Source organism: Petaurus breviceps, unplaced genomic scaffold (assembly GCF_028583685.1).
Source record: "Petaurus breviceps papuanus isolate PSGF00001 unplaced genomic scaffold, PetGlider_PUasm1.0 90386, whole genome shotgun sequence".
Classification (NCBI taxonomy): Eukaryota; Metazoa; Chordata; class Mammalia; order Diprotodontia; family Petauridae; genus Petaurus; species Petaurus breviceps.
Genome location: NW_027187236.1, coordinates 1,799,447 through 1,823,960, shown reverse-complemented (window position 1 = coordinate 1,823,960; position 24,514 = coordinate 1,799,447). Strand labels below are relative to the sequence as shown.

General features: G+C 42.4%; 1 protein-coding gene across 4 annotated transcripts in view; it reads left to right on the top strand.

The window, feature by feature from the left end:
* Positions 1–23,062, top strand: part of CHIC1 (cysteine rich hydrophobic domain 1) — a 43,266-nt gene extending 20,204 nt beyond the window's left edge. The window contains exons 2-6 of one of the 4 annotated variants that reach the window (XM_069108488.1): positions 76–130; positions 6,820–6,975; positions 12,320–12,376; positions 15,248–15,307; positions 17,024–23,062. In XM_069108488.1, the coding sequence (XP_068964589.1) occupies positions 76–130; positions 6,820–6,975; positions 12,320–12,376; positions 15,248–15,307; positions 17,024–17,074 (379 nt within the window). In that variant the 3' untranslated portion in view covers positions 17,075–23,062. The other 3 variants (XM_069108484.1, XM_069108485.1, XM_069108487.1) reach the window with 3 other exon arrangements.
* Positions 23,063–24,514: the final 1,452 nt, after the last annotated feature.

Sequence of the window (24,514 nt, the reverse complement as noted above, 5' to 3'; positions counted from 1 at the left end):
ATTAAAGTAACATGATTTTAAAAGTAAATTAAAAGAAGTTTAGTAGAATATATGTTTTGTTTCTCTGTTTTCAAGGTTTGGCTTGAGCAACAAGTTTGATACTGAATTTCCCTCAGTTCTCACAGGGAAGGTAAGTAACAGTTTGTACTGAATTTTTCAATTAGAACCAAGAGAAGTATACACAATAACAGCAGTAATCTGAGGGAGAGCAGCCCCATATCTCGGCATCAAGGAACAGCTGAGGAAATGGACCTCCTACCACACTCTGGATGTGGAATGTGGTGTGTGCTGGGTCTTTGGGTTGTGCTGAAATGGTTGTCTTTGTTACAAGGGGGAGTTCAGTTGTGTGTGTGCTTGTGGGTATGGGTAAGGGTGTGTGTGTGTGTGTGTGTGTGTGTGAGAGAGAGAGAGACAGAGAGAGAGACAGAGAGAGAGAGAGAGAGAGAGAGAGAGAGAGAGAGAGAGAGAGAGAGTGAGACAGACAGAGAGAGAGAGAGAGGGAGGGAGAGAAAGAGACAGAATGAAAATGAGAATGAAGAGGTAAATGGTTAAAGGAGAAATGAGTTATGATATAAAATTTGAAAGTATTAACGTTTGAATGCCAAGGACAATCAAAGTAAAGTAAAAAGATGACCGTTTCAGAAGTCTCAGCTCACTGTTGATAAACTAAAACTTGAATACACTGAATGGACACAATGACTAAATGTCTGTCCCTTGACCAGTGATTATACCTAAATCCCCTCCTTTTCTGCAGCCATCCTTTCTTTATTTGTAGAACATTATCATGTGACCAAACCTTCCTCCCCTTTCCCTCATACAGATCCATGCTCTGAGATAATCTGGTGTTTTTTTTTTTGCGTAGTAGTGAATATCCTAGATAGTTATACTAGACCTGTAATCAAGAGAAATCTGGGTTTGAATCCTGCCTTGGACACGTACTAGCCGTGTGATTATGGGCAAGTCCCTTAACTTATCTGAACTTCAGTTTCCTCATCTGTCAAATGAAACTGACAGTAGTATCTAAATCATAAGGTTGTTGGAAGATTTAAATGAGGTGATGTATGGAAAGTGCTTTACTACCGTTAGGTCACCATATGAATGTCAGTTATCGTTTTTGCACCTAATTGAGGGTGCTGCATAGTAGAAAGAGCCGCTGGAATGCTAGGACTCAGGAGAATTGGTCTTAAATCCCAGTGCTAATTTATGTGAGCCTCAGCCTACAGCTAGATTACTGGGTCTTGTGCACATCTGTCTAGCTCCTTTTAAGCCCAGATTGGTAATGAAGTCCTTTGAAGTTTATAAAGTGCTTTGTATATTACCTCATTTGAACCTCACCAAACTCTGTAATGTACATACTTTAGGTATTTGTTATTCCCATTTTACAGAGGAAGAAACCGAGACTCAGAGAATTGAAGTGACATGCGCATGGTCACATAGCTCATAAGTGTCAGTTTCCTCATCTGTAAAATGGAATGACTAATCCTAGCTTGTTGAACCAGGTCTCTCACCAGGCTCCTTCCCGCACTAAACTATATGATTGCTAGGAACTATCTTGCAGGGTGCGTATGTGCAGAAAGTGCTGTGTAAACCTTAAAGGGCTACAGAAATATCGACTTTTTACTGGTCCGTCTTCCTCCTGAAAGTTTTTTATGGCACATATTTATATTGTAAATTAATGGGAATTAAAACGTTTTGATATTGTTACAATAGCTCCTCAGAGAGAATCTGAAGAAGCCAAGGTTGGAGCCGCTGCGTTAGGTCATTTCCTGTCCCTTTGAATTCTCAGTTCCTTCTGACTTGGTAGCACATGGGGATCCCAGTTTGTCTGTGATGTTAGTGGCTTCTTTTTACTATGATGTCATGCTGTACCATCCATATCCCAGTCTTATCACAGTTTCGTCCCACCCCCAAACCCAAAGTGACAGATCTGTTATTTTCAAAGGACATTGAATCTGAAAGCTTAATTTGGAGAATTCAGAACTGCAGGGAACCTGAGAGGTCACCTAGTCCATCTTCTTCATTTTACAGATGGAGAAACAAATGCCCAGAGAGTCAGTGCCTTGTTTATGGGTCTCTTAGTTTGAAGTAAGAGAACAAGGATTGAAATCTCAGCACACTGACTTGAGTGTAGGGACTTTGTGCCTTCACCAGGCTTCTTCTTGAGAATCTAGCCAGAGACATTCAGGAAGAGTGTTTTGAACTTAATTTATTTGTTTTACTCTTTCATTTTTCAGTTAAAGCAAAAAACTCCATTTAAATCAGCAAAATTTTCTTTTATCTCTGAAGGAATCTTGCTTCATTTTGGCATCTGCTCGGGAGACACATGATTGGAGGAAAGCTTAGCTCTAAGGTGAATTTGTAGTGCTCAATCAGGAGCTTTCTTGTAGCCAGCAAACAATAGACATAGTGCGACCTTGGGATCTTGCATTCTCTCCATCTTTTAGGCAGTTGTGTGATGGTAAAGATGTTGTTGGCTGTGTCTTATACCTGGCAAAAACTTACCTGATGCCTTCCTGTTCCCTCATCAAAGATACCTTCAAATGCATTTATTCTTATAAAAATTTATATAGATTGGAAATAGGTACCTGGGTGAGCAGTTAGTAATGTTCTCTTAATTACCTTTAAAGATTTTTTTCCTATGCCTCTGGCTTCTTCCCTGCCTTCAAATACCTTTAGAATTTATTTCTTGATATCCTCACAGTCGGGCTGTCTCCAGCATTGACCTCCTCTGTGGACACTTTTATTTTCATTTCATTCATTCGGCAAGCATTTATTAGGCACCTGTAGTATGCCAAAAATGAGTCCCTGCCTTTAAGGAACTTACATGCTTCTGCAGGGATGCAAGTCTTTGCAGACAAACTGGTTAATAGCTTCTTTTCTATCTGTAGCTACCTCTATTGAGAGAGAAAGGAATTTCCATGGGAAAAGGGGGTGGTGTAAACAACTGGGGGAAAATAGGGAAGGCTTCTTCTAGGGAGAGATGCTTGGTAGAGCTTTTAAGGGAGCTACACGTTTCAAGAGGTGGAGGTGAGGAGGAGAAGAACATTCCCTCCTGTCCCAGGAGCAACTTGTACAAAGGAATGACATACCATGTATGGATGGCAACAGGTTGTCTCTACTAAGAGTATAGAGTTCATGAGAAAGAAAATCTCATTTAATTAGCTAGGATCTGAACCGAAACCTCTTGACTCCAGATTTTAACATTCATCCCCTTTCCCTTCATTTCAGTTTCTATTTGCTTCACTCAGCCTAGAGCTAGATTACTGGGTCTTGTCCACATTTATCTAGCTCCTTTTAAGCCCAGATTGGTAATGAAGTCCTTTGAAGTTTATAAAGTGCTTTGTATATTACCTCATTTGAACCTCACCAAACTCTGTAATGTACATACTTTAGGTATTTGTGATTCCCATTTTACAGAGGAAGAAACAGAGACTCAGAGAATTGAAGTGACATGTGCATGATCACATGTGTTAGAAGTGGGATTCAAGCATAGGTCTTGGTGGTTCCAAGTTTAGTGCTTGATTCATCTTAGCACTGCTTCCAGGTGAGACTGGCTGCGAACCACTCATAGGAAATAACTACACTTTTCATTCCCTTGGCCATCAGTAGAGACCCTTGGCAAGCTTCCCACCATCCAGCTCCTGAGCCCTCCAGCAGTGATGGGAGTTCAGCCCTTTTTGTTCTCCCAGGAGCTGAGAGTGGGCTGGAAGCCCAGATGTTTGTATCGTTTTGTGCCCTGCAAAACATTTTCTCACACCTAACTGCTGGGTTTTCCCAAGCCTCTAAAGTAGATGAGAGGGATGCTTAGACCCTTATAGACTCTTGTTTCTTAAAGTGAATCTTAGAAAAAGTGAAGTGATTTGCCCATGGTCGTCCAGCTAGTTTATGACAGGTCGCGGATGACAACACAGATCTTTTTTAGGCTCCCTAGCGTAGTGCTTCCCACAGAGAGAAGACCTTTTTATGTACTTGAAATATTAAACACTATCTAAACATTTTTTTCTTCAGGCAGTGGAAATTCATTTTCTGTCTTGGAGACTGGCAATGTATTTTGCCTTACACAAACTGAAAACACATAATGCTATTTAAGTCTTCTCAGGACTGTCTAGGTTCCTTAAAGCTAAGTTGATAGAGCACAGACTTGATTGTATTCTAACAAGGGAGAAAGCTGGGAAGCCTAGGGAGTGGGGCCAGCCAAAGGTTGGAGATGCCCAGCAGCAGAGGCTGCCACCAGGGAATGGCTCCCTCCTGGTGAGAGAGACGGGTGGTGGGGGAGGAAGTTCATGAAGACCAGAGTCAAAGGCATGGCAGGAGTGTCCATACCACTGAAAGCACAGCCCTTTTAAAGTAAGTGCAACTCAAGTAAGTAGAGTGTTTTCTGATCACCATGATATTACTTAAAATAAAAGTTCTACCAAGATTGGTTTCATTGTAATTTGATTTTGACTGTACTTTCTGATTAGTACCTAGAATGTTAAAATCACTCCAAGCTGGTTCCAATTTTATATTAGAGTAGAGGATTACAGGTCTTCAGCTGGTCCAACACTTGTATAAATTAAAGTGTGTGTGTGTGTGTGTGTGTGTGTATAAACAATTCCAGATTTTGTGTTTATATGAAAATTTGTACTTTCATGAACCTTATTTTTTTAATGGACTCAATTTTGTTAAGACACTTACCTCTGCAAATGTTGCTGAAAATCCAAACGATGAAATTTCCTCTGCAAATAAAGCTTCAAGCTCTTACCTGTCAAAACAGTAGGCTGTTGATTCAGTGGGCAGTGTACCAAATTATAGTCAAAGCAGTTAAGCAAATTGGTTGTTGTGGACTGGTCAAAACAACTTGTCTGATTATTTATATACTTAATATCCTAGATATCCCCACAACTGCAAACGCTGGTACTGGGTTCTATGGCAATTATCTGTCTCTGCCATCCTCGTAATTCATACTGGGCCTGTAATCTTGATGCTTGAAATGTAGCGAGTGGCATGACAGTGTTTGGAGGGCTAGTGCAGCCCTTTGGACACCAAGATGACCTTCCTTGATTTGTGTTTTTGTGCCTTTTCTTTTCCAAAGCATCCTTTCACCACTTGTTCGCTAGGCATGGGATTTTTTGGTCCCCAGACTCACAAAGACAGACAAGTTGACAGTGAAAGGGGAACTGGTTCTCAAGTCCAGAATAAAGATTTCACCTTGAGGTACATGATTTTTAGTGTACCATGAACTTGAATAAATGTGAGGTTACATTTTCCCTGTAAATCTAATGAAGCTTATAGTGCCTACCACTTTTAAATTGCTTCTGTTCTTGCCAGTGGTGTCACTCCAGAGGTTATTTGCAAGAAAGGAAGAAGAGCAAGAGTGCCTAGAGAGATTTGAAACCATTTTGTGGTTCATGGGGTGTAACTCTTAGATCTAGTCTAGCCCACCCGTTTTTACCGAAGAGGAAACTGAGGCCCACAGAAGGCAGGCAGGTGACAAGTTCATTTGACCAGCTTTTTAACCTGGTTCTTTGAGTTCTGGATTCAGTATCCTTTACCACCCTGCTCCTGTCCGGCCCCAAAGCAGTAGCTTCTCATGTTACATATTAATAAAACATGCATGAATTTAATCCTCAGCAAATGCTCAGCACTGTTTACTTGGCATGTCAAAGGTTTTCTGGGGGGAGAAGATGTTTCCTAGGAGCACCTTATTTTTGAGGCAGCCTGTGAACAACACTAATAACAATTAGTGTTATACAACACTGATGTTAATTAATGTTAATAACAACACTAATAATAATTCTAGTTGGCATCTATATAACACATTTTACAAGGCATTGTCTTCTTCTGCGTTAATCTCATTTGATTATCAAAACAGCCCTTTGAGGTTGGCAGGTAACTGTAATCTGTGTTTTAGACATGAGAAAATTGACAGCTAAACTGATTACAGGTACTGTAAGTTTCATTATGTTCCCACAGAGAATTTTGCCTACAGTTATATATATATATATATATACACACACACACACACATACACATAAACACATATACACACACATATATACATACATATATATACATTTGTGTGTGTGTGTGTGTGTGTGTGTGTGTGTGTGTATATATATAGTTAAATACCTACTGGTGAAACCTGTGTTCTGGACTTTAAAGACGTTCCCCATTAAATTTGAAGAGAGGTAACATGACTCAGTTTCCACCTCTGCAAAATGAGGAGGTTGTTGGACTTTACTTTCAAAGTCTTTTCCAGCTTGAAGTGTGTAACCCTATGGCCCTGTGACTTGCTCAGCATTCCTTGTTCAGCAGTAGAGTGAAGCTTGGATGGTTCAGTTTTCTTGCCTCTGTGTCAGGCTGCCTCTTGCCCTGAATTTTGAGAGACCACCAAAAGCTTGATTTTTTTTCAGTTATTACTCCTGTCCCTTTGGCAGTGTCTGGCATATTGAATTAGAATCAATGAATGCTACACAAAACATTCTTATTTGTGAGGACAAATGGTAAGAAAACAGGCATATACCCATTTCCTGGGATCTGAAGGGGGTTATTTAATATTATTATTTACTATAAATATCACTAATGGTTACTTTCCTTCTACTGGCTTGCTTTTCATTCCTCCATTATTGGAAAAGTTGACTAACTTCTGTGTAAATGGCCTTAGATCCTTTTACTTTTTAACATCTTCTAAGCGTCTTGTCTATAATTCTGTGGGAGATGGAAGAGGACACTAGCCACATTTGTTTTGCATGTGATTAAAATAATTGCCTTGGTGAAAGACTTTGATTTGGGACCTCATCATCTGCACATCACTGAAGAGCTCTGCTTCCCCCACAGGTGGCCCCAGAAGAATTCAAGACCAGTATTGGCCGTGTGAACGGATGCTTACAGAAGAACCTTCCAGTCAGTGTCAAGTGGCTACTGTGTGGCTGCCTGTGTTGCTGCTGCACCTTGGGGTGCAGTCTGTGGCCTGTGGTTTGTCTCAACAAAAGAGTGAGTGCAGCTTGTTCAAGCAGAGGCATGTGTAGGCCCTCATTTTAAAGCCAGTACAGTCATTCCTTGGACACAACTGTGGTTTTCCTAAAACACTCTGCCACCAGTCTCCTCAGTCATTCAAGGCAACAGAAATTTATCAAGTTTATGCTGTGTACTGAGCACTGGGGACCCAAAGGCACGTGAACTAGCCTCTGCCTTCAGGGAGATTCCAGTCTGCTAGGGGATGTCAGATGTACACAGGAACATAAATACAAAATAATGCCTTTTCTTGGTCCTAGCCCTGCTCTGGAAGAGGGCAAGTGATGTCATTGGTATAGAAAGCTCTCTCTACCAGTGCAGCTTGGCACTTTCTCTGCCACTAAGAATATCAGGGCATCGCCTAATGCCTTGAGGGGTCACTTAGCCAGTGTGTGTATCAGAAGAGGGACTTGAACACAGGCCTTCCTGGCTTGGAGGCCAGCTGTGCCACACCTCCTTGTAGATGCCTCCTTGTACAATTGCCAGGAATGAGTAGTAGTAGTCATCTGTTTTAACAAACCTTGGAGACTCACTCCTGTTCTGCTTCACGCCCCAGGAAGAGAGATGCCTCTCTTGTTTTCAGATAAGCAGAGAGTCATCGCCACCATGGTGAACTTTCTGTTGAACTCCACAGGGATTCTTTTGTCAATCTCCTGGTGTTCTGTGGACCTCTTTCCATCCTTCTTTGTGTCATATTCTTTTATCCTCCAGCCCTTGGATCCAGGTCAGGGTTCTTCTCTGTTTATTCAGAGCCTTTTTCTTGGTTTTCTCTTCGAAACTCTTTAGTTTCTTGTCCCTGAGATGTTGCTGCTCATTGGTCAGGAATCACAATTTCTAGGCTGTGGCAGAAGGATGAACATAGTGGGGTTCACTACAAACTTTGCCTGTTGCTCCATACTTTCTACCAATGGTATTCCAGGTTCTTTCTTAACTTGCAGCATAAATGTCCTAATGCATGGACTTAAGTACTTAGTGATTTAAAATAGAAAGGCCCTTAGGATCATATACACTTCTGCTGATTAACATGCCTAAATGAATTTTTTTGTATGGAGGAACTAAGATTTTATTAAACACACAACACTCTTTAGTTTGTGGCTCCTGCTGAAAGTCTGTCATTGGCCTTCTCACTGGTAGCAAGCCTCAGCAGGGCCTTTTCACAAATCTCTCATGCAGGGCAGCATGGCTCAGTGGAAAGGGTATAAGATTTGGAGTATGAGGATTTGGCCGAGAATCTGGCTCCTCCATGGACTGCATGGTTGGCAGTCCTCTTGGAAGCTTGGCTTCCTTAACTGAACAGTGCATGGTCTCTGAGGACCCAGTTAGCCTATGCTTATTGCCTTAGATTACTCAAAAGAACAATAGTAATTGTAGATCTGTTTCTAGACCTGGCCATATTGCCTATTCTTAACTTATCTTCAGTTATCCTGAGTAAGTTTTAGAGAGGGCGGGATGGAAGGAGGGAGAGAAAGAAATATAGAGAGAATGGATGTGCTGTACACATGCAGATGGAGGAAATTGACCCTTAAAGTATAGACAGGCTGATCTAGTTCTGGTTCTGTTGGCATGTTTAAAGGCCAAAAAGGAAGAAAAAAACTCTTAGCATCAGCTTTACAGAAACAAAAGGGCAGAATTTTTTAGCGCATGGATAACCTTGGAGTCCCCAACTTCCATTTCAGTCTTTGAAATGAGAGACATTAAGTGTGTTCTAGGCAGTTGTAACATGGTGTGGCCCTCCAGTCTTGCCTTACAGAGCATGTTTTGTCCTTTTGTATTGACCCAGTGGATAGAGGGCTACAGCCTTGGAATCTCTGCTCCATCAGTCCTCAAATACTTATAAGCACCTACTGTGTGCTGGCCGCTTTAGATAGAGGGACAAAGAAGGAAACCACTTACATTCGTGTGTGTGTGTGTGTGTGTGTGTGTGTGTGTATACACACACATAGGTATATATGTATAAATAATATACATATATATCCAGCATAGATATAAAGTTGATAAATGCATGTGTATCTCCATCCATATGCTCCTGTGCATACACAGAGCATTTGAATACAAGGTGGTTTGGGAGGGAAGATACTGAAGAGCTGGAAAGCTCAGGAATGACTTTATATAGAAGATGTTGCCTAAGCCACACCTTAAAGAAAGACAGGGACTCAGTGAGCCTGAGGTAAAGAGAGAGGGAAGGAGGTGTGGAAATGCTGGATGGATCATCACAAGTGGAGAAGAGAAAGAAGGCCAGACTCATGGGGAAGTCTGGAAAAGGTGAGGGGGAACAATGACCAGGGGGGCCAACTCCTGCCTCCACCACATACTCCTTAGGTGCCTTGGCAGTTGCCTGGCTTAGAAAGGAGTTGCTCATTTGCACCAGTGGAAGGAATGTCTACACCCAAAGTTCCCTGCATGGATGAAGCACAGGTCTAGACCAAAAACCCAGGGACTTCTATCATTCCAGTTTCCTTAGCTAGCCTTTCTCATGTAGTTTCCCCCTCCCTGGCTTAGCCATGAAATACCGCCCTCTTCATTATTAATCTCGATACCCCCAGCTTTGAGCATAGTACCCTGCACAGTTGCTGTCAAGCAATTGAAGGAATGAATTGTCTTTACCTTTGCTGGGCTTAGAAGTGTGGCTATGTCTATATAGTGTGACAAGAGCCAGACACGTTCTGCATAACCTTCCCTGGGGTGTTGTCATTCAGTTGTTTTAGTCATATCCAACTCTTTGTGACCCTCTTTGGGATTTTCTTGGCAAAAGATCCTGGAGTGGTTTGCTGTTTCCTTCTTCAGATCATTTTCCAGATAAGCAAACTGAGGCAAACAGGGTGAAGTGATTTGCCCAGGGTCACACAGCTAGGCAGTGTCTGAGCTCAGATTTGAACTCAGGAAGAGGAGTCTTTTTGACTCCAGGTCTAGCACTATCTACTGTACAGGTCACCGAGTTGCTGAGTGTCAAGGTTGCCATCCGAAGCCATGCCTTCTACCTCCCGGGGCTCTTTGTCCCATGCTACAAGTAACTCTGAATCCCACAAACATTGTCTGCCAGATAGATTGCCTCTGGGAGATTCCCTTCCTCATACACAGTATGCACAGACTTGCCTTTGTCTTCTGGGAGTCCTCTTGCTGGTTCAGGCTGGAAGAGATGATTAGGGCAGGCTGAGCCACCTCCACCCCCACCAGTGTTTGGCTGCCATTCCTCTGACCAAGCGGAAGTGGGTCAGGCCACTTCAAGTCAAGATGGAACTTCAGACAGAGGATTTTGGAGGGTTAGGGCCCCATATCCTCTGCTCACACTTGTCCACAGAAACCTTGAGTACACAAAGGATGGTGACATGGGGGGGGAGGGGGAGTGGTCACCTCACTTTCTGAAGCCTCCCTTTGCTCATTGGTAACTTCGTAAGTAAATTGGGAAATGGGAGTTATAACTTCTTTCAAGATTTCGGGGTCCGTTAACATATTCAACCAATATTTATTAATACTTGCTCTGTGCCAAGCACTGGGGGTACAGGGCCAAAAGAGATAGCCCCTGTCCTCAAGAAATTTACATTCTGTTAGAGATAAAGAGCATAAAAGTCAGTCTAAAATAGATGCCCCATCAGTACCAAGTCATGTTGGTCACCACTGGTGGGCTCAAGAAAGGCCTCCTGGAGGAAGTGATACTATGATTGACCTAGAAAGCTAGAGCTTGTGATAGGAGAAGGCAAAGAAGGCATGGCACTGTGGCCTATTCAAGCCAGTAGAGGAGTGGAAGTGATGTGAAGTTAGTCAGGCAAAGTCATTGGCAGTCAAAGTGTGAAGGGTTTGAAGGGTCCCAAAAACACTTTTTATGCTAGAGATAAGGAGTTGCCAAAGCTTTGTGAGGGGGTACTGACAGGGTCAGACATCTGCTTCAGAAATAGCACTTTGGGAGCTGGATGGAAGACAGATTAGAGAGGGGAGAGTGTTAAGGGATGGAGACCAATGAAGAAGCTAGTGCAACAGTCCAGATAGGAAGTAAGGAAGGCCTGAACTTGGGTGCTTGTGGTATTAATGGGTTGTGAATGATGTGGTGAAGGTTGAATTAAGATGACTTAACTGATTGGCTAGGGTTGGGGTCATGAGGTGGGTGACTAGAAGGATGGTGGTGTCCTAGACAGTAGGGAAGTCTGTACATGTGTTGAGTTTGAGACGTTTACTCCACATCTACTTGTAGCAGTCTGGTAGTTGGTAATAGGAGTCTGGAGTTCAGGACAGAGACTAAGATCAAATCTATAGATCGGGGAATCATCCACCATAGGCATAATTATTGAGCCCACAGGGACCCTAGGAAATCACCAAGAGAAAGGGTGTAGAAGAAGAAAAGCAGAGGCCCCAGAAAACAGCCTTGGGGGACGTCTATGGTTAGTGGGCCAGAGGAGGATGGTGTTCCAAAGGAGACTGACCAGAAAGGAGGGGACTGGAGAGCGAAAGAGAGAGAGAGGGAGAGGGAGAGAGAGAAAGAGAGAGAGAGAGGAAGAAGGAGAGGGAGAGACAGGGAGGGGGGGAGGGAGGGAGAGAGACAGAGAGGATGATTGAACAGGCAAGTTCTCCTCTTTGCCATACTGAGCTAAAGAAGGGAGAGTAGGGAATGATGTCAGGGGCTTTGGAAGTATAAGGTGTGTTTCTTGGAGAGGGGATTCTTTAGCAGGCACAGTTTGGACTAGTCTCTGTAGTCCCTTCCAACTTGAAGCTTCCGTGATCCCTTATTGATTCTGGCACTTTTGCCAAATCTCTCCATTTTCCTAAATGGAAGTTCAATGAATTCCCTCATCCCCCAGACCATTCCTTCCATCATTCATGTCTTTCCCTCCCACTGCTGGTTTCCCACTCCTTACCACGGGTATCCTTTGGCATCATAGCCTTGGCATCATGCTCCTTCTCAGGAAGCCCTTCCAGAGGGAAGCTTTAGCTTGGCACGTTATGTGTCCATTAAAGCTGTATTCATGTTCAGAGATACACAGATAGTCACCCTGGATTTGTTCTTTTTAAAAGATTTGTTTATCAGTTTGAAACGCTTGGTTAAGTTTTTATGATGATCTCAAGAACTAAGTGAGTGCATTTGCATTTGTGATTGACTCACTTGGATACACTTTTTCCAACAGCACCAGCTATTTCAGCCTGTGTTACAGTTGTCCTTCTTCTGACTTAGAAATCCTTGGAGGGGGAAGGGATGATGAGATGAAGGGGGTAATGGGTTCTTATAGATAGGTAGAAAACATTAAATAATACAGTTTCCTAGGTGGATTAAATGTATGTAAACCATATTCTAAAAAGCTATTGGCTCTTTTTTTCCTCCCTCTCCCTCCTATAGACAAGAAGGTCAATTCAGAAGTTGTTGGAATGGGAAAATAACAGATTATACCACAAGGTAAGAAGTGTTGGATGGAATTTTTAGCCCAAAGCATCATGTCCCTGTAAACCCTTACTGGTTCCATTCACATAAGCTTTTGGTAGTTAGATATATTTTTACTCAAACCTGCTTGTAAAGGGCTCACAATTTCACTGTACTGGCTATGCCCTGTATTTTGCAAAATCATTACTTCTGTTAATGGTTAAGTTACTTAAGGTCCTCCCACCCCACTTGTAAACATTGCCTCTTTGCAGGGTGAAAAATGTGGTGTCCTATGGTTTCCAGAATGTAAGCCTGCTCTTAGTATACTGCCAAGCATTCTGTATAGAAGAACTTCTGAGCTTTAGGTGCAAAGAGAATTTAAGATAAGACAATACCTGTCCTCAAGGAACTTAGAGTCTAGTAGACAAATAAAATCTAACCACTAAAATGGTTAATATTATGAAAGTGCATTAGAGAAGTATAAAACCAAGTGCTGTTGGCCAACTCGGGGTAGGGTAGAGATGAGAGGCTAAGGGGGTGGTGGTTGCTGACATGAGAGAATTGGGGAGCTTCCCCTCCTCCCACTAGTGTCCCATTGTGCCCTCTGGGATGCCTGCTCTTTAATTAAGCAACTTGCTTTTATCTTAAACCTTTTGCTTTCTCGCTCCTTCTGTCTTATGGCACTTACTGACACCTGGCTTCCTTTTGATGATGTGATATCCCTGGCCACCCTTTACAATACTGATTACATTTTCCCTCAGCACTCCCCTCTACACCCACCTTGGTCATGATGGGACCCATGGTTGCTTCCCCTTGCCACTTCAGACTCTGTCTCTACCAACATCATTTGACAACCTTAACTCCTTTAAATTTCTCTCCCAGTCCAGGTCCTCGTAATGACTATTTGTCAACCCCTAGGACTTTCTCCTTCCTATTTCAGTGAGTGTTAGTGCCTGGCCCATAGCCTTTCACTCTACTCCAACTCCTGCCCTTACACTGGATACTCAACATACATATTGTGGCATCCTCAAACACCGATATTTTCCCGTTCTTCAGTCAACTTCATTGCTATCGTCTGCTCTTCCCAGCCGCCTCATCTATGCACAGGGATGTTGTTGCCATCATCTCCAGGTATTCTGCTTCCGTGTTCATAAACTCTTAAATTCCCTCCTTTGATTATAATCTCTTGTCATCCACCTTTCTTTGAGCCTTTTAACGTCTGACTCTGTTCTTTAGCCTCACTCCTTCCCATCACCCCTGCACTGGCTACACTCTTTCCTCTTTCCTATCTTGACCTCTTGGTAAATTCACTTCCACTTTACAATGTCTTCTGCACTTGAATCTCTCCCTTGTCTTGGCACTGATGACATCTTCCCAAACCCCAATATTGGGTTACTCTCACCAGTTGCTTCTTTTATTTCTAATAGAGCTGGAGCAAATCACAAATCTATGCTGACTTCGTCCACTACATATTTCTTTAAATATTGTGATAACAGTATTTCATTATAATTGGTTTCCCCTGTAATAATTCTGTGTATTTCACTTTATGCATTTGAATACACTATTATGAAAAGAAGTCCAATGAGTTTGCCAGACAGGATCCATGACACAGGAAAGGTGACAGAACTAGTAAGTGTCTAAGGCTGGACTTGAACTCAGGTCTTCCTGACTCCAGACTCAGATCCCTGGCCACATCTTGTCTCTTTCATGAGCTCTGGTCTTGAGTAGCCAAGTGCCAGTCTGTTTTCAATCTTGTTTTTATGGTCACAGTTTTTCTTCTATATGTCCCATTCTCTCCACTCACACAACCATCACCTCATACCTAGAAAATTACAATAGCCTCTGTTGGGTTTTCCTGCCTCAGATTTCTTCACAATCTGTTCCATCTTTCCCTCAGCTTTCCTGAAATATAGGTCTTGCCATGTAAGCTCTCTACTCATGTTGTTTTCCCCAATTAGAATGTCATCAGCCTCACCTGGACTATTTCAGTAATCCCCATAATTGGGTTCCCTGCTTTAGGTTTCTCTCCGTTCTGGTCCACTCAGCTGCCAGAATTATTTTTCCTAAAGTATAGGTTTGATCATGTGAACCTTTTTCCCTCCGCCCATGTAGATCCCAATGCTTCCTCTTACCTCCATTCCCTTACCCCCATAGATCCCAGTGGCTTCCTTTTACCTCCATTTGATACTCAAAGACCTTCACAGCCTGGTCCCTTGCTATCTTTCCAGTTTTCTTATCCTTTCCTTTCCTTTGTGCACCATATAATCCATCCATACTGGCCTTCTTCTCATTCCTCATACACAACGTTCTCTCTATTCCCTTAGTGTCTTTGTTCTGGCTGCCCCCCCCCGCCCCGACTGGAACAGTCTCCTCCTCACTTCTGCCTCTCCAATCCCACCTTTATAGTCGGCCTTTCCCTCACCACTCTTTCCCCCACTACTAGTGTCTTCCCTCTAAGCACACTGTATTTATCTTGTATGTATGTGGCTGTTTGCATATGGTCTCTCCCACTGGACTCTGAGCTCTTTCATGCCAGGGCCTGTGGCTTTTTGCCTTTCTTGACCTCAATGCTTATTAGCTCAGGGTCTGGAACATAGTAAGAGCTTAACAAGTTCTTCTCAACTGACTAGAAGGGAGGGCATTTGAGTTGTGTTGGAATGGATGGTGAGGAATCCAGTGAGAGCACAGCTGCAGAGTCACGGCAGTTTTGGGCAGGAATGGAGAGCATGAGGAGGGGAGTAGAATGAGGTAAGGATGGCAAGGTAGAAGGCCAGATTATGGAGGACCCTGCAAGCTGGGCAGAGGAAGGACTAGGGAGCCCCTGAAGAGTTCTGAGCAGAGAGGTGGCCTGACCAAATCTCTGCAGAAAGAAACTGACATCATCTTAAACCAATTTTATTTTCCTAGCTTGGTCTGCACTGGAAGTTGAGTAAACGGAAATGTGAAAGTAGTAATATGGTGGAATATGTAAGTATGTATAAAAATAGGTTTTTCCCCCTGTTACTTTGAGGGTGTCCATTCTAAAATACGTCATTCACCAGATATTACTGGTGACTAGCCCATTTTTTTTTTTTACCTTGGTCTGCTTACTGTAAACATCAGTCTTCCCTTTTAGAGTTTTGGGTAATAACATAATTATCCTGAAAGCTACAACCAATTGTTATGCCTTAGAAAAGTCTCTGCTGGTACAAACAATGTTGTACCAGTTTAATCCACTTGTGAAACATTCCCAAGCCCTAGCAACAAAGTCGATGTGTGGGCAACAGCTGCTGTGGCCTGACGCAGAATTTGGGAATGGTATCTTGTGCAAACATGCATGAAAAATACCAATTGGCCTTGGATTCTTCTTTTGGCTGTCTAGCTTTGATTAAAGCAGAGGAAAACAGATTCTGAATCGTGTTTTTGACTTGAAGATGGGCTTAAGTGTTAATTCATAAACTGCTGATTGCTACATATGGTCAACCTGCAAAACCCCAGTGTCAGTTACACAGAGACAGAAGAGCCATTTGACTACATTTTGGGGGTATTAGGTTTCCTCTGTCCAGAACAGCAAATTGCTTTCCTTCGGTGTATATTTTAATAAAAATTGATTTTTATGAGGACTTTCAAGTTGAATTACGAAAAGGTGTGGTGGAGGAAAAAGGACCACTAGCCACAATGTCTGAAATCCCTGGGTTTGGGTGCCCTTTCTGCAATTGCTAGCTATTGTCACCTTGGACATTTTACTTCTCTGGGCCCTACAGTTCCCACTCCTGTAAAATTTGGATGTTGGACTAGAACAAATTCTGAACCTTTTTTCTGTTATGTACCCCCTGGGAGCCTGTGGACCTCCTCTCAGAATCCAGGTTTTATATGCACAAAATAAAACACATGGGATTACAAAGCAAACCAATTCTATTGCAATGCAGTCTTCAGAATATTAAAAAAACAGTTCACTCACGAGGTTAAAATTCCCTGTGCTACATGGTCTCCGAAATTATTTCCAGCTCTTAAGAATTCCATAATCTCTCCTTCTCTCTCTCTCTTGAGCCCTTTTGAACAACAACAAAAACAAAACCCCAGCCAGGATCACCTAGGATTCCAGCCGTGGTATAAGCAGCTCTCCTGCAGAGGATCTTGGGCTGTATTATTGGCTTGTCGTATCTCCTGTTCAGATTTGGGATCAGTCCATTTGAATCTTCATTTAAGAAAAGACTCAGATTCAACAAACCAGTCTTCCTTGTAAAAAGCATGTTTTTCTCCTTGTCAATATTGAACCCCTCTGCAGTGTGCAGCAGTCATGTTAAAGGTGTTGTTTTGATGAGTATCTAAACATCTAGTTAGACAATTAAGACTTTCAGTATTGATAGTCTTACAGAGGTTTTGAGTTGTGAGGGGCCTGAGAAATCGGCCAGTTCAGCCACCTGCCTCATTTTACAGGTGAGAAAACTGTGGTCTGGAGTGGGGGGGGATTCTATTTGGCTATGTGCCCCTGCTGTTGTGCCACATGTAACCTAAGGAGATGATTATTGATTTGACTCTTTAGAGATAGACTCATTTGTGAGAGACTGATTCAAATAGACTTGGGTTTGCATTGTATTTATAACTGAGTTTAAAGTATGCTCCCACAGAAAATGAGGATAGATGTTGATGTTTAAATGGAAATCATTTTTTCACGATGTTTTTTTTTTGGTTGTTTTGCAGGTAATCCTAATAGAATTCCTACCAAAGTATCCCATATTCCGACCTGACTAAAGCATCATAATCCGATCACTTTCACATTACCTGTCATTTTCTACCCTTAGTGCCTTGTTAGATGATTTTGGAAAGGAGATGGTCTATTTTGTTGTGTTCAGAATGTTATAATGCTAGCTAGAATAGTCTCCTTACTCAGTTATTTTTGTTGGTTTTAAAAGAAAGCAATTTGCACATCCCCCCCCCCCCCGTTAAATGAGGTTTGTGTTTTGCACTCAGAGTTTTTAACATAAACAATAGTTTCCACTAAGGATCTAACATCAGTGCTGATTTAAAACAAACAGAGCTTGTTCGGAGCATGCTGCCTTTTCATTGTCTCTTTCTCAATATGTTTCATTTGTCTAGGACATTCTTTCAAAGCATTGTGTTCCCGTAAACCCTCACAGATAAGCTTTTGGAAACTAGAGCTCATTTTACTCTACCCTGCTTGCAAAGGGCATGCAATCAATAGCACTGGTTTGGTCCTGCACTTTGCAAAATCATCACCTATGTTAGTGAGTCGGCTCCCAAAGCCCTAACTTAGGACTTGTAAATATTGCCTCCTTGCTTAATCTAAACTGTGATATGCCATGATTTCCAGAATGGAAAACTGCTTTTACTGTGTTGCCAATGAATCTGCATAGATTTGTAAACTCTGAATGATTGTACAGACCTGTACATGCCAGCTTATGGCCAAGCCATAACAAATTGTCTTGGGATTGTCTGTTGTAGCAAGTAGATTTAAAATTCCTGACTGTACTGATGTTCTGCACTGTTCCTGAAACAAAAACCTTAGTTGGGAAAGGTTGGACTACATGTTTACAGACACACACACACACGTGTCCCTGTGCCATCCAGGGCATTTTGTGGCCCCTTTCTAGACACACAAATTTCCCTTCCCCAAATGACATCAGCCATGTCCTTGCCTCTCTCTTTCTGCCTTTTCCCTACCAGGAAAAAAGAAAACAAAACCCAGGTCCTCCCCTATATATGTGGTGCCTCATAACATCGTCTGGGGGAGTTGGGAGGGCACCATTGTGAACCACTGACCGCTATTCTCTAGACTTTGGGTGCTCTGCCTAGTTCGAAATGGAGAAGCTACAGTTTAAGATTAGATAGTAGCTGGTAGATAGTAGCTGATTCAGACCTGATTGAGTGTCTGCCCCAAACAAGAAATTAGAAAATTGTTTTCAACATTTGGATAATAGTAGTAATTGGAGGCATGTATCTAGTTGGAGGTTTTTGTAGCTTCTGCATTCTCCAAGTCAGGGTACCTAGTTGGGCTGTACTTGGGCCACAGTTAAGTGTGAGAGGAGGGAACCCTGTTCTTCAACTCTTCTGAAGTTGAAAAGTGAATATTGGGAGGCCCAGATCAAGTTAATAGGGTTGCATAGGGAAATGCATAGTGATAACTGAACAGAATTGTTCAATTGAACGGCATTATTTGGTCCATGATGTTCATCAGGATCCCTTCCCTTGATGGCCATCAGGTGCCCTTCAGACACACTTTCTATTAGAGACTGTAAAAGGCCAAGATTTTTGCATCCAACTGTTCTTATGTTACACATATTTTGTTCAGACACCCTCCATTCAGCTCTATTTCAGCTCTATTCTCTTCCCCCCTCTCAAAAAATAAAAAAAAAAGCAAAACAAAAAATATACGTATGTGTGCCTGCTAATAATTACATGTTTGCACAATCAGAGGTTCATTTGCCAAAGTAGTAAGGTGGATACCTCTGAAAATTCACCGAACACATTTTGTCTCCCTATGGAGGTTAGGGAAAATTATATCTGTGGTTTCATTTCCAACCAGCATCATGCAAATGACGCTTTTTTGGACTGTGACATTTGAATACCAAAAATTGGTTTCTAGCCTGGTTCTTATTAATATAATAATAAGCTGTTGAGTGTTAACCCCACAAGTCTCATTTTCCTTGAGAAATTGAATTTTGGTCAGTCCCTTTGGCTGTCGTTTTTATAAAACCCCTCCCACTCCTTGGTTTTGTCTGAAGAGTAACAGCAAGTTTGGAATTGTTTCCATGAAACACATTAAGTGTAGATAACCAGGAGCAGAAGTTATCCAGAGTGAGGGAAGCCTGTTGCAAGAAAGGGGTGAGTGTGGGGTGCAAAGTCTTGTACTAGCACATAGTTAATTGTAAAAAAGGACTTTGATAGCTTTATAAAAGTATTTCTAATGCTGCTGTTCATTACCTTAGAATTGACTCATGGGCTTGTCTCATTTCCTTAAGTTATCTGGATACTACCCTCCCAGTTTTCTTTCTCTCTCTCTCTTATTTTTGTGTTTCCTTGTGTTTTTTAAATGTTTTTTCTTTCGAGGAGTTAGCCAAAAGGTTAGGTGGAGTTGAGCATTTGGAGGATTTTGTTTCCTTTTTCAGTGATATTGTCATGATGGCTTATTGATTGAGGATGACACCAGAGTTCTGGGGCTGCTTGTTGCTTCCCCAGAATTAGAACCTGGTTCTCATTGATTCTACCAGGATCTATCCATTGGGTTTGTCACATGTTTTGTGAAAGGTGGGGCTGGATTGAGGGAATTCCAAAGGAATTGCCCAGTCCCACAGCTAGCTGCTGTTTTCATAAAACAGTGTGAGGAGAAAGGACAAAGTAATGTTCGGTTTGTCCGAAAAGCTGCATGCTAATTGTCCTTCCCCAAGCTCATCTTTCCTACCTTCTCTTCCTTCTTGCATACCTATCACATTGCTTTTTTTCCAAACCCCTCTCTCCTTTCTCCCTTGGACAACCCCCTTCCCCACTTTGAAACAGTAGTGTGTGTGCTTCTCTACTCAGTGACACTCATGTCTTTATGGACAGTGAGGGTAGGATAGATGGAAATCCTTGTCTGTCACTCCCTCCTCCATCCCTGGATGGAACTTTTGGCACACCTGGTTATATTTCAGTTTTGGTAGAAGGGAAACCGTTGATATGGTTTTGCTAAGCAAACAGGCAAGTGTTTGTTCATTCCAAGGTTATAGTTCTCCCAGTCAGGGGTTGGGGGTGCTTCGTCCCTCGTTTCTCCCATCTTCTTCTCCCTATGCTAGATTAGGATTGCAACCATAAGAGTCTACTAGTAGAAGTATTAAAGCTGTTGTTGGAAAAGTGCCTTCTCTATCTTGAATAAAGATATTAGGCTAAAGTTGGGGACGGGGGGGGGGGGAAGCAAAACTAATTGGTCGATAGGATTATATACAAATAGGCTAAAAATCATGTTTCTCAAATAGCTATAAACCATCTAACCAGATTATTCTTTTCTTGTTTGAGGTCTGTTCTTTGGGAGGTTTTTTTGAGGGGAAAATTCAATCATAGGGGAATGCTAGCGTCAGAAAATATTGATAGTTCACTAATATTTGCCCTTCACTCGAGAAAGTTTCATTTTCATGTTGCCCCATAAACCAGTGTTCAGGTTAATTCTTGAACATGGAAAAATGGCATTTCACTTCCTTTTGGAAGAAAGAGAAGTCCTGGGAAATTGAGCCTTTTATGAGTGACCCCTAACAAGTCACTTGTGGATACATCACCAGGTTTCAAGCAATAACTCTCATTGTTGTTAGTTGTGATCAGCAGTCTTCGCCATTTCTACTGGGCTGTGTTTGAAAAAAAAATTTTTAAGGTCTGAGGGGTATTTTTTCCCCTAATGAAAAAAGCTGTAAGATTTGTAAGTTCCTGGACGTAGTTTTTATTTTTCTCAGTTCTTAACACTTTTATTTTGTTTACAAGTAAAAAAATCCACTTTACAAAAAGTAGCCCCTCACTACTTGAGCTTAAAATCATAAAAGCATGTTGCCTTGAGATTTTACTGTATTAACCTGCCTGGGCCAGGTCAAAGAGGCAGAACTTTACTCCCAGCTGGTTAATTGGAGCACTTTGACCCATGGGGCTATTTTTTAATTCATTTAAGTTTCAGATGCAAAACTTGTCTGAGGGATCTGAGGGAGGGCCTCTGATAGCCCGACAAGGCAGGTGCCTTTTGATCTTTATCTGTGCACAGCTTGGATGGATTGTAAGACTTCATCTCTACAGAGAAAGGAATGACTGGTTGGGATCTGTGCCGTGCAAATGAAAGGGAAGGGACTTTTTATGTTTTTCTCTAGTTTTCTGCCTCCTGACTCTGAGCTTGCATCTTTTGTTTTGTTGGTTCCAGTCCCCCAGATCATGGGAAATTTGGGAGTGGAGCACTTCATACTGAATTCTTATCCTAGAACAGTAAGAAGCACCACCACCTGGGTCCTTCCTTATTTTGCTACCCATAGCTTAAGTTCTCAGTGCCTCCCACTTAGTAGCCACCGAGTAATCAACTAAGTGTACAGTGGCCATTGTACATTCAGATCCCAAAGACCTGAGGAAGTTGAAGTTCCTCTTCATCCCCTTACCTCCCTCCCCCTCAACCTGGGCCCCTCCCTAGTGGTAAGCACTAATACCTCTTCTAGAGGAGCCTCATTACCCGGGAGGGGCTAAGGCCCTGAGGCACTCTGGCTCCTTGAGTCTTTGGGATCTGAATGCACAGCTGCCAATTGCTATCCAGGCAAGAATCCCAATTATGATGACAGGGGCATCTGGGGGTGGGACGGAAGCCCCATTTTGACATTTTATAGGGTAAGAATTTCACATCTTAGCATCTGGCGCACTTTTTCAAAGAGCCACACCCTGCAGATCTATGGGAATGGGATGGAAGCTATGGAGACATGGAAAGTCAAGTGGTTTAGAAATCCAAATGCAAGTCATTCCTGACCGAATTCAGGGCTCTGCTGAGTTCTCTTTGACAAGTGACTTAATTCCTCTGTACCTCATGTCCTTGTAGGATAACAAATCCGGACCTACCTCACAGGGGAATTGAGGCTCATTTCATACATTAGTGTTCTGGTTGACTACTGACAGATGTTCTGAACATCACCATTGTGGATGTTTCAGAAGTGATCCCTTTCTGTCCCATCTTTGGTTTATTAGTTGAACCACACAAGATTTCCGGAATGCCACAGCTTGGCCCTAGGCAGCTCTGAGGTTCTCTGTGTCTGTGGCTTTCTACCTGTTAGACAAACACTTATGGTTTGGGAGTTCCCCTGGCAGATTAGACTTCACATACCCTTGTGTGTCCGTATTATCCTTTCCCTTCTTATTAGACTTAGTTTGGTGACAGAAAAGCCCTTCGATTTTAAATACATGGGAGTTCTCTCCCCCTTTCTGCAGGTCGTAAGTGTTGTCTCACATGACAAACTCTTGGTCTGTTTTTGCCGCACTGGGGATGTATTGTAGCTTCAGGTTAGCATTTGCTTCTGCTTGAGACAGAAATATTTAAATGACTTCATTTAGTGTTTATACAGCGCACTGCAGACATTGGGAATGTTCTGCCGTCATGCTCCAGCATGGGACTCTGAGTTCCCAAATATCTTCAACTAAGGTCAGTCCAGCTTGGGAACTTAATATAAACAGCAACTTAAAGCAATAATGTCTTGAGTGTTATTTGTGTTCTCATCCTTTTGGTTTATTTGGTAAAAAAAAAAAAACTTTTAAACTTGGTTTTGTTTGTCATCTCCTCAATAAATGATGTAGCATTTTAAATGAAGTGTAATCTGCAAGCTCACTTGGCACCCCTAGATATTTACCAAACAAGAGACATCAGCTGACGAAGAGCGAGGCCAAAAAGCCAGAGAGGAGCCATTTCCTAAGATGCTCTGTTGAACTGCCCACTCTTTCTGTTTTGTGGCAGAGGACTCTTGTTGGAACAGCTTTACCAGCGGAGAATGATAATCGTTTCTATCCAAACCAAGAATTCTCCTGGATCTTCAAATGTTATGTAACCTGTCAAATTCTCTTTTTCCCTCCTGTAGAATGTAGTAAACCGCCCCACCGGAAGAACTCTTCTTATATAGCTGTGCCAAAACTGAAGAAACATGCTTTTATGAAACTTTCAGTGCTGCTTTTGTCTTTGTTCATTTGTCAGATGTAAAATTGATTATCTCAGGATTGCAAAATTAAAGTCAAGTGCAAACCAAATGCTAGTCGTTTTAAGTCCTGTTTTTTTGGGGGGCATATTTCCCTCCCCTCTGTACCAGTCCTTACAAAGTAGATACTCGAGGCTCTCTTCTCCAGCTTTATTTTGGCATGTCATCAATCCCCTGTGAGTTCATGATGGATTCATGCCTGACATTGACTCCTAGGTACTCTGAGTTGTGTATGTGTTTTGGACCTCCTCCAAGAAGGGAGGCGATTTCATATGACTTTGCTCTTGACCCAGAACACTGCCTCTTCACCATAGAATTGAAAAGGAAAGACAAGTAACCAGGTGTAACTAGACCTAGTTGAATATAAGACTCAGATGCTACTGCTGTGTTGAAAGAGGGGGGACATGTGGTCTTCTAGAGAGCCTGGTGCTCCACAGTGGGTGTATGGAGGGTGTATGAAGAAGTCAGTGATTAACACCATCTATTTGGTTTACTACTTAACCTGACTGAACATGTAAAAACAGTATCAGGCAAATAAATCATCATCTGGAGCAAACTGAATGAAAGACCCTGTAGTTAGGGTTTCCCAGTGTCTTTGGAAATTGAACTGAACTGTTTCATATGAAGGGTTCTCTTCTAGTTCTAGTATTCTGTGTTCTAAGGTCCCTTCTACCATTGACATTACATGTACCTAAGACCCTTCCAGATTCCATGGGATTTCCATCTCTAGCATTCTATTTACAGACGACTAGAACATCATGCAAGGAGACTAGAACCCTGAGAAGAGAAGAAGGAACTGGAAGAGGGGCCCTCCAAGGGTTTTCAAGGTAAAGGAATCACCACCTCTGTTGATAGTAAAACCTTTGTCAGCTGGCATGGGATGTGCACGGTGGATCTAACATAACCACAGCTTGGTTAATCTCAAGCCATCAATAGGGATTTATTGCTCTGGGTGCTGTGGACACGATTTATCAGGAGCCCTTCTCCCCACCCCCCAGTTGGTTTTGGGGTTTAGGGGTGGGGGTAGCTGGAGCACATGGGGGAACTTTGTGGAGAAACAGCATTTAATCCCATTCACATCTTTTTTGGGAAATGTGCCTAGCCTCTGTACAATGTGTTGTGCACATTTTCTTCTCAATGGAGCCTTCCATGGAGGTCTAGTAAATACTCTGTAATGACGTTGTTCAGGTTGTCTGAATTCCAGCCCTGTCCTACTAGGTGTCTCTGTCATAGTTATTTCAGTCAGCATTTCAACTTCATGCTGGCAGACCAGAAGGGCAATTTGTTTTTCCGTTGAACCCCCATAGAGCCCAGGCCTGAAAGCTGTTACCGTTGGCTTGGGTCTTTGGGACCGAAGGGGAGGTTGAGTGCATTTGATTGCAAGATATTAATTAGAATGCTTCACCATGGGGCTGATTTGGCTCTTGCAGAGAGTTAGTTGTTACAGCACCACAAAGGAGGAGCAGGGTGGGGACCTGGCCATTGGAAAGAGCTGGTGTAATCC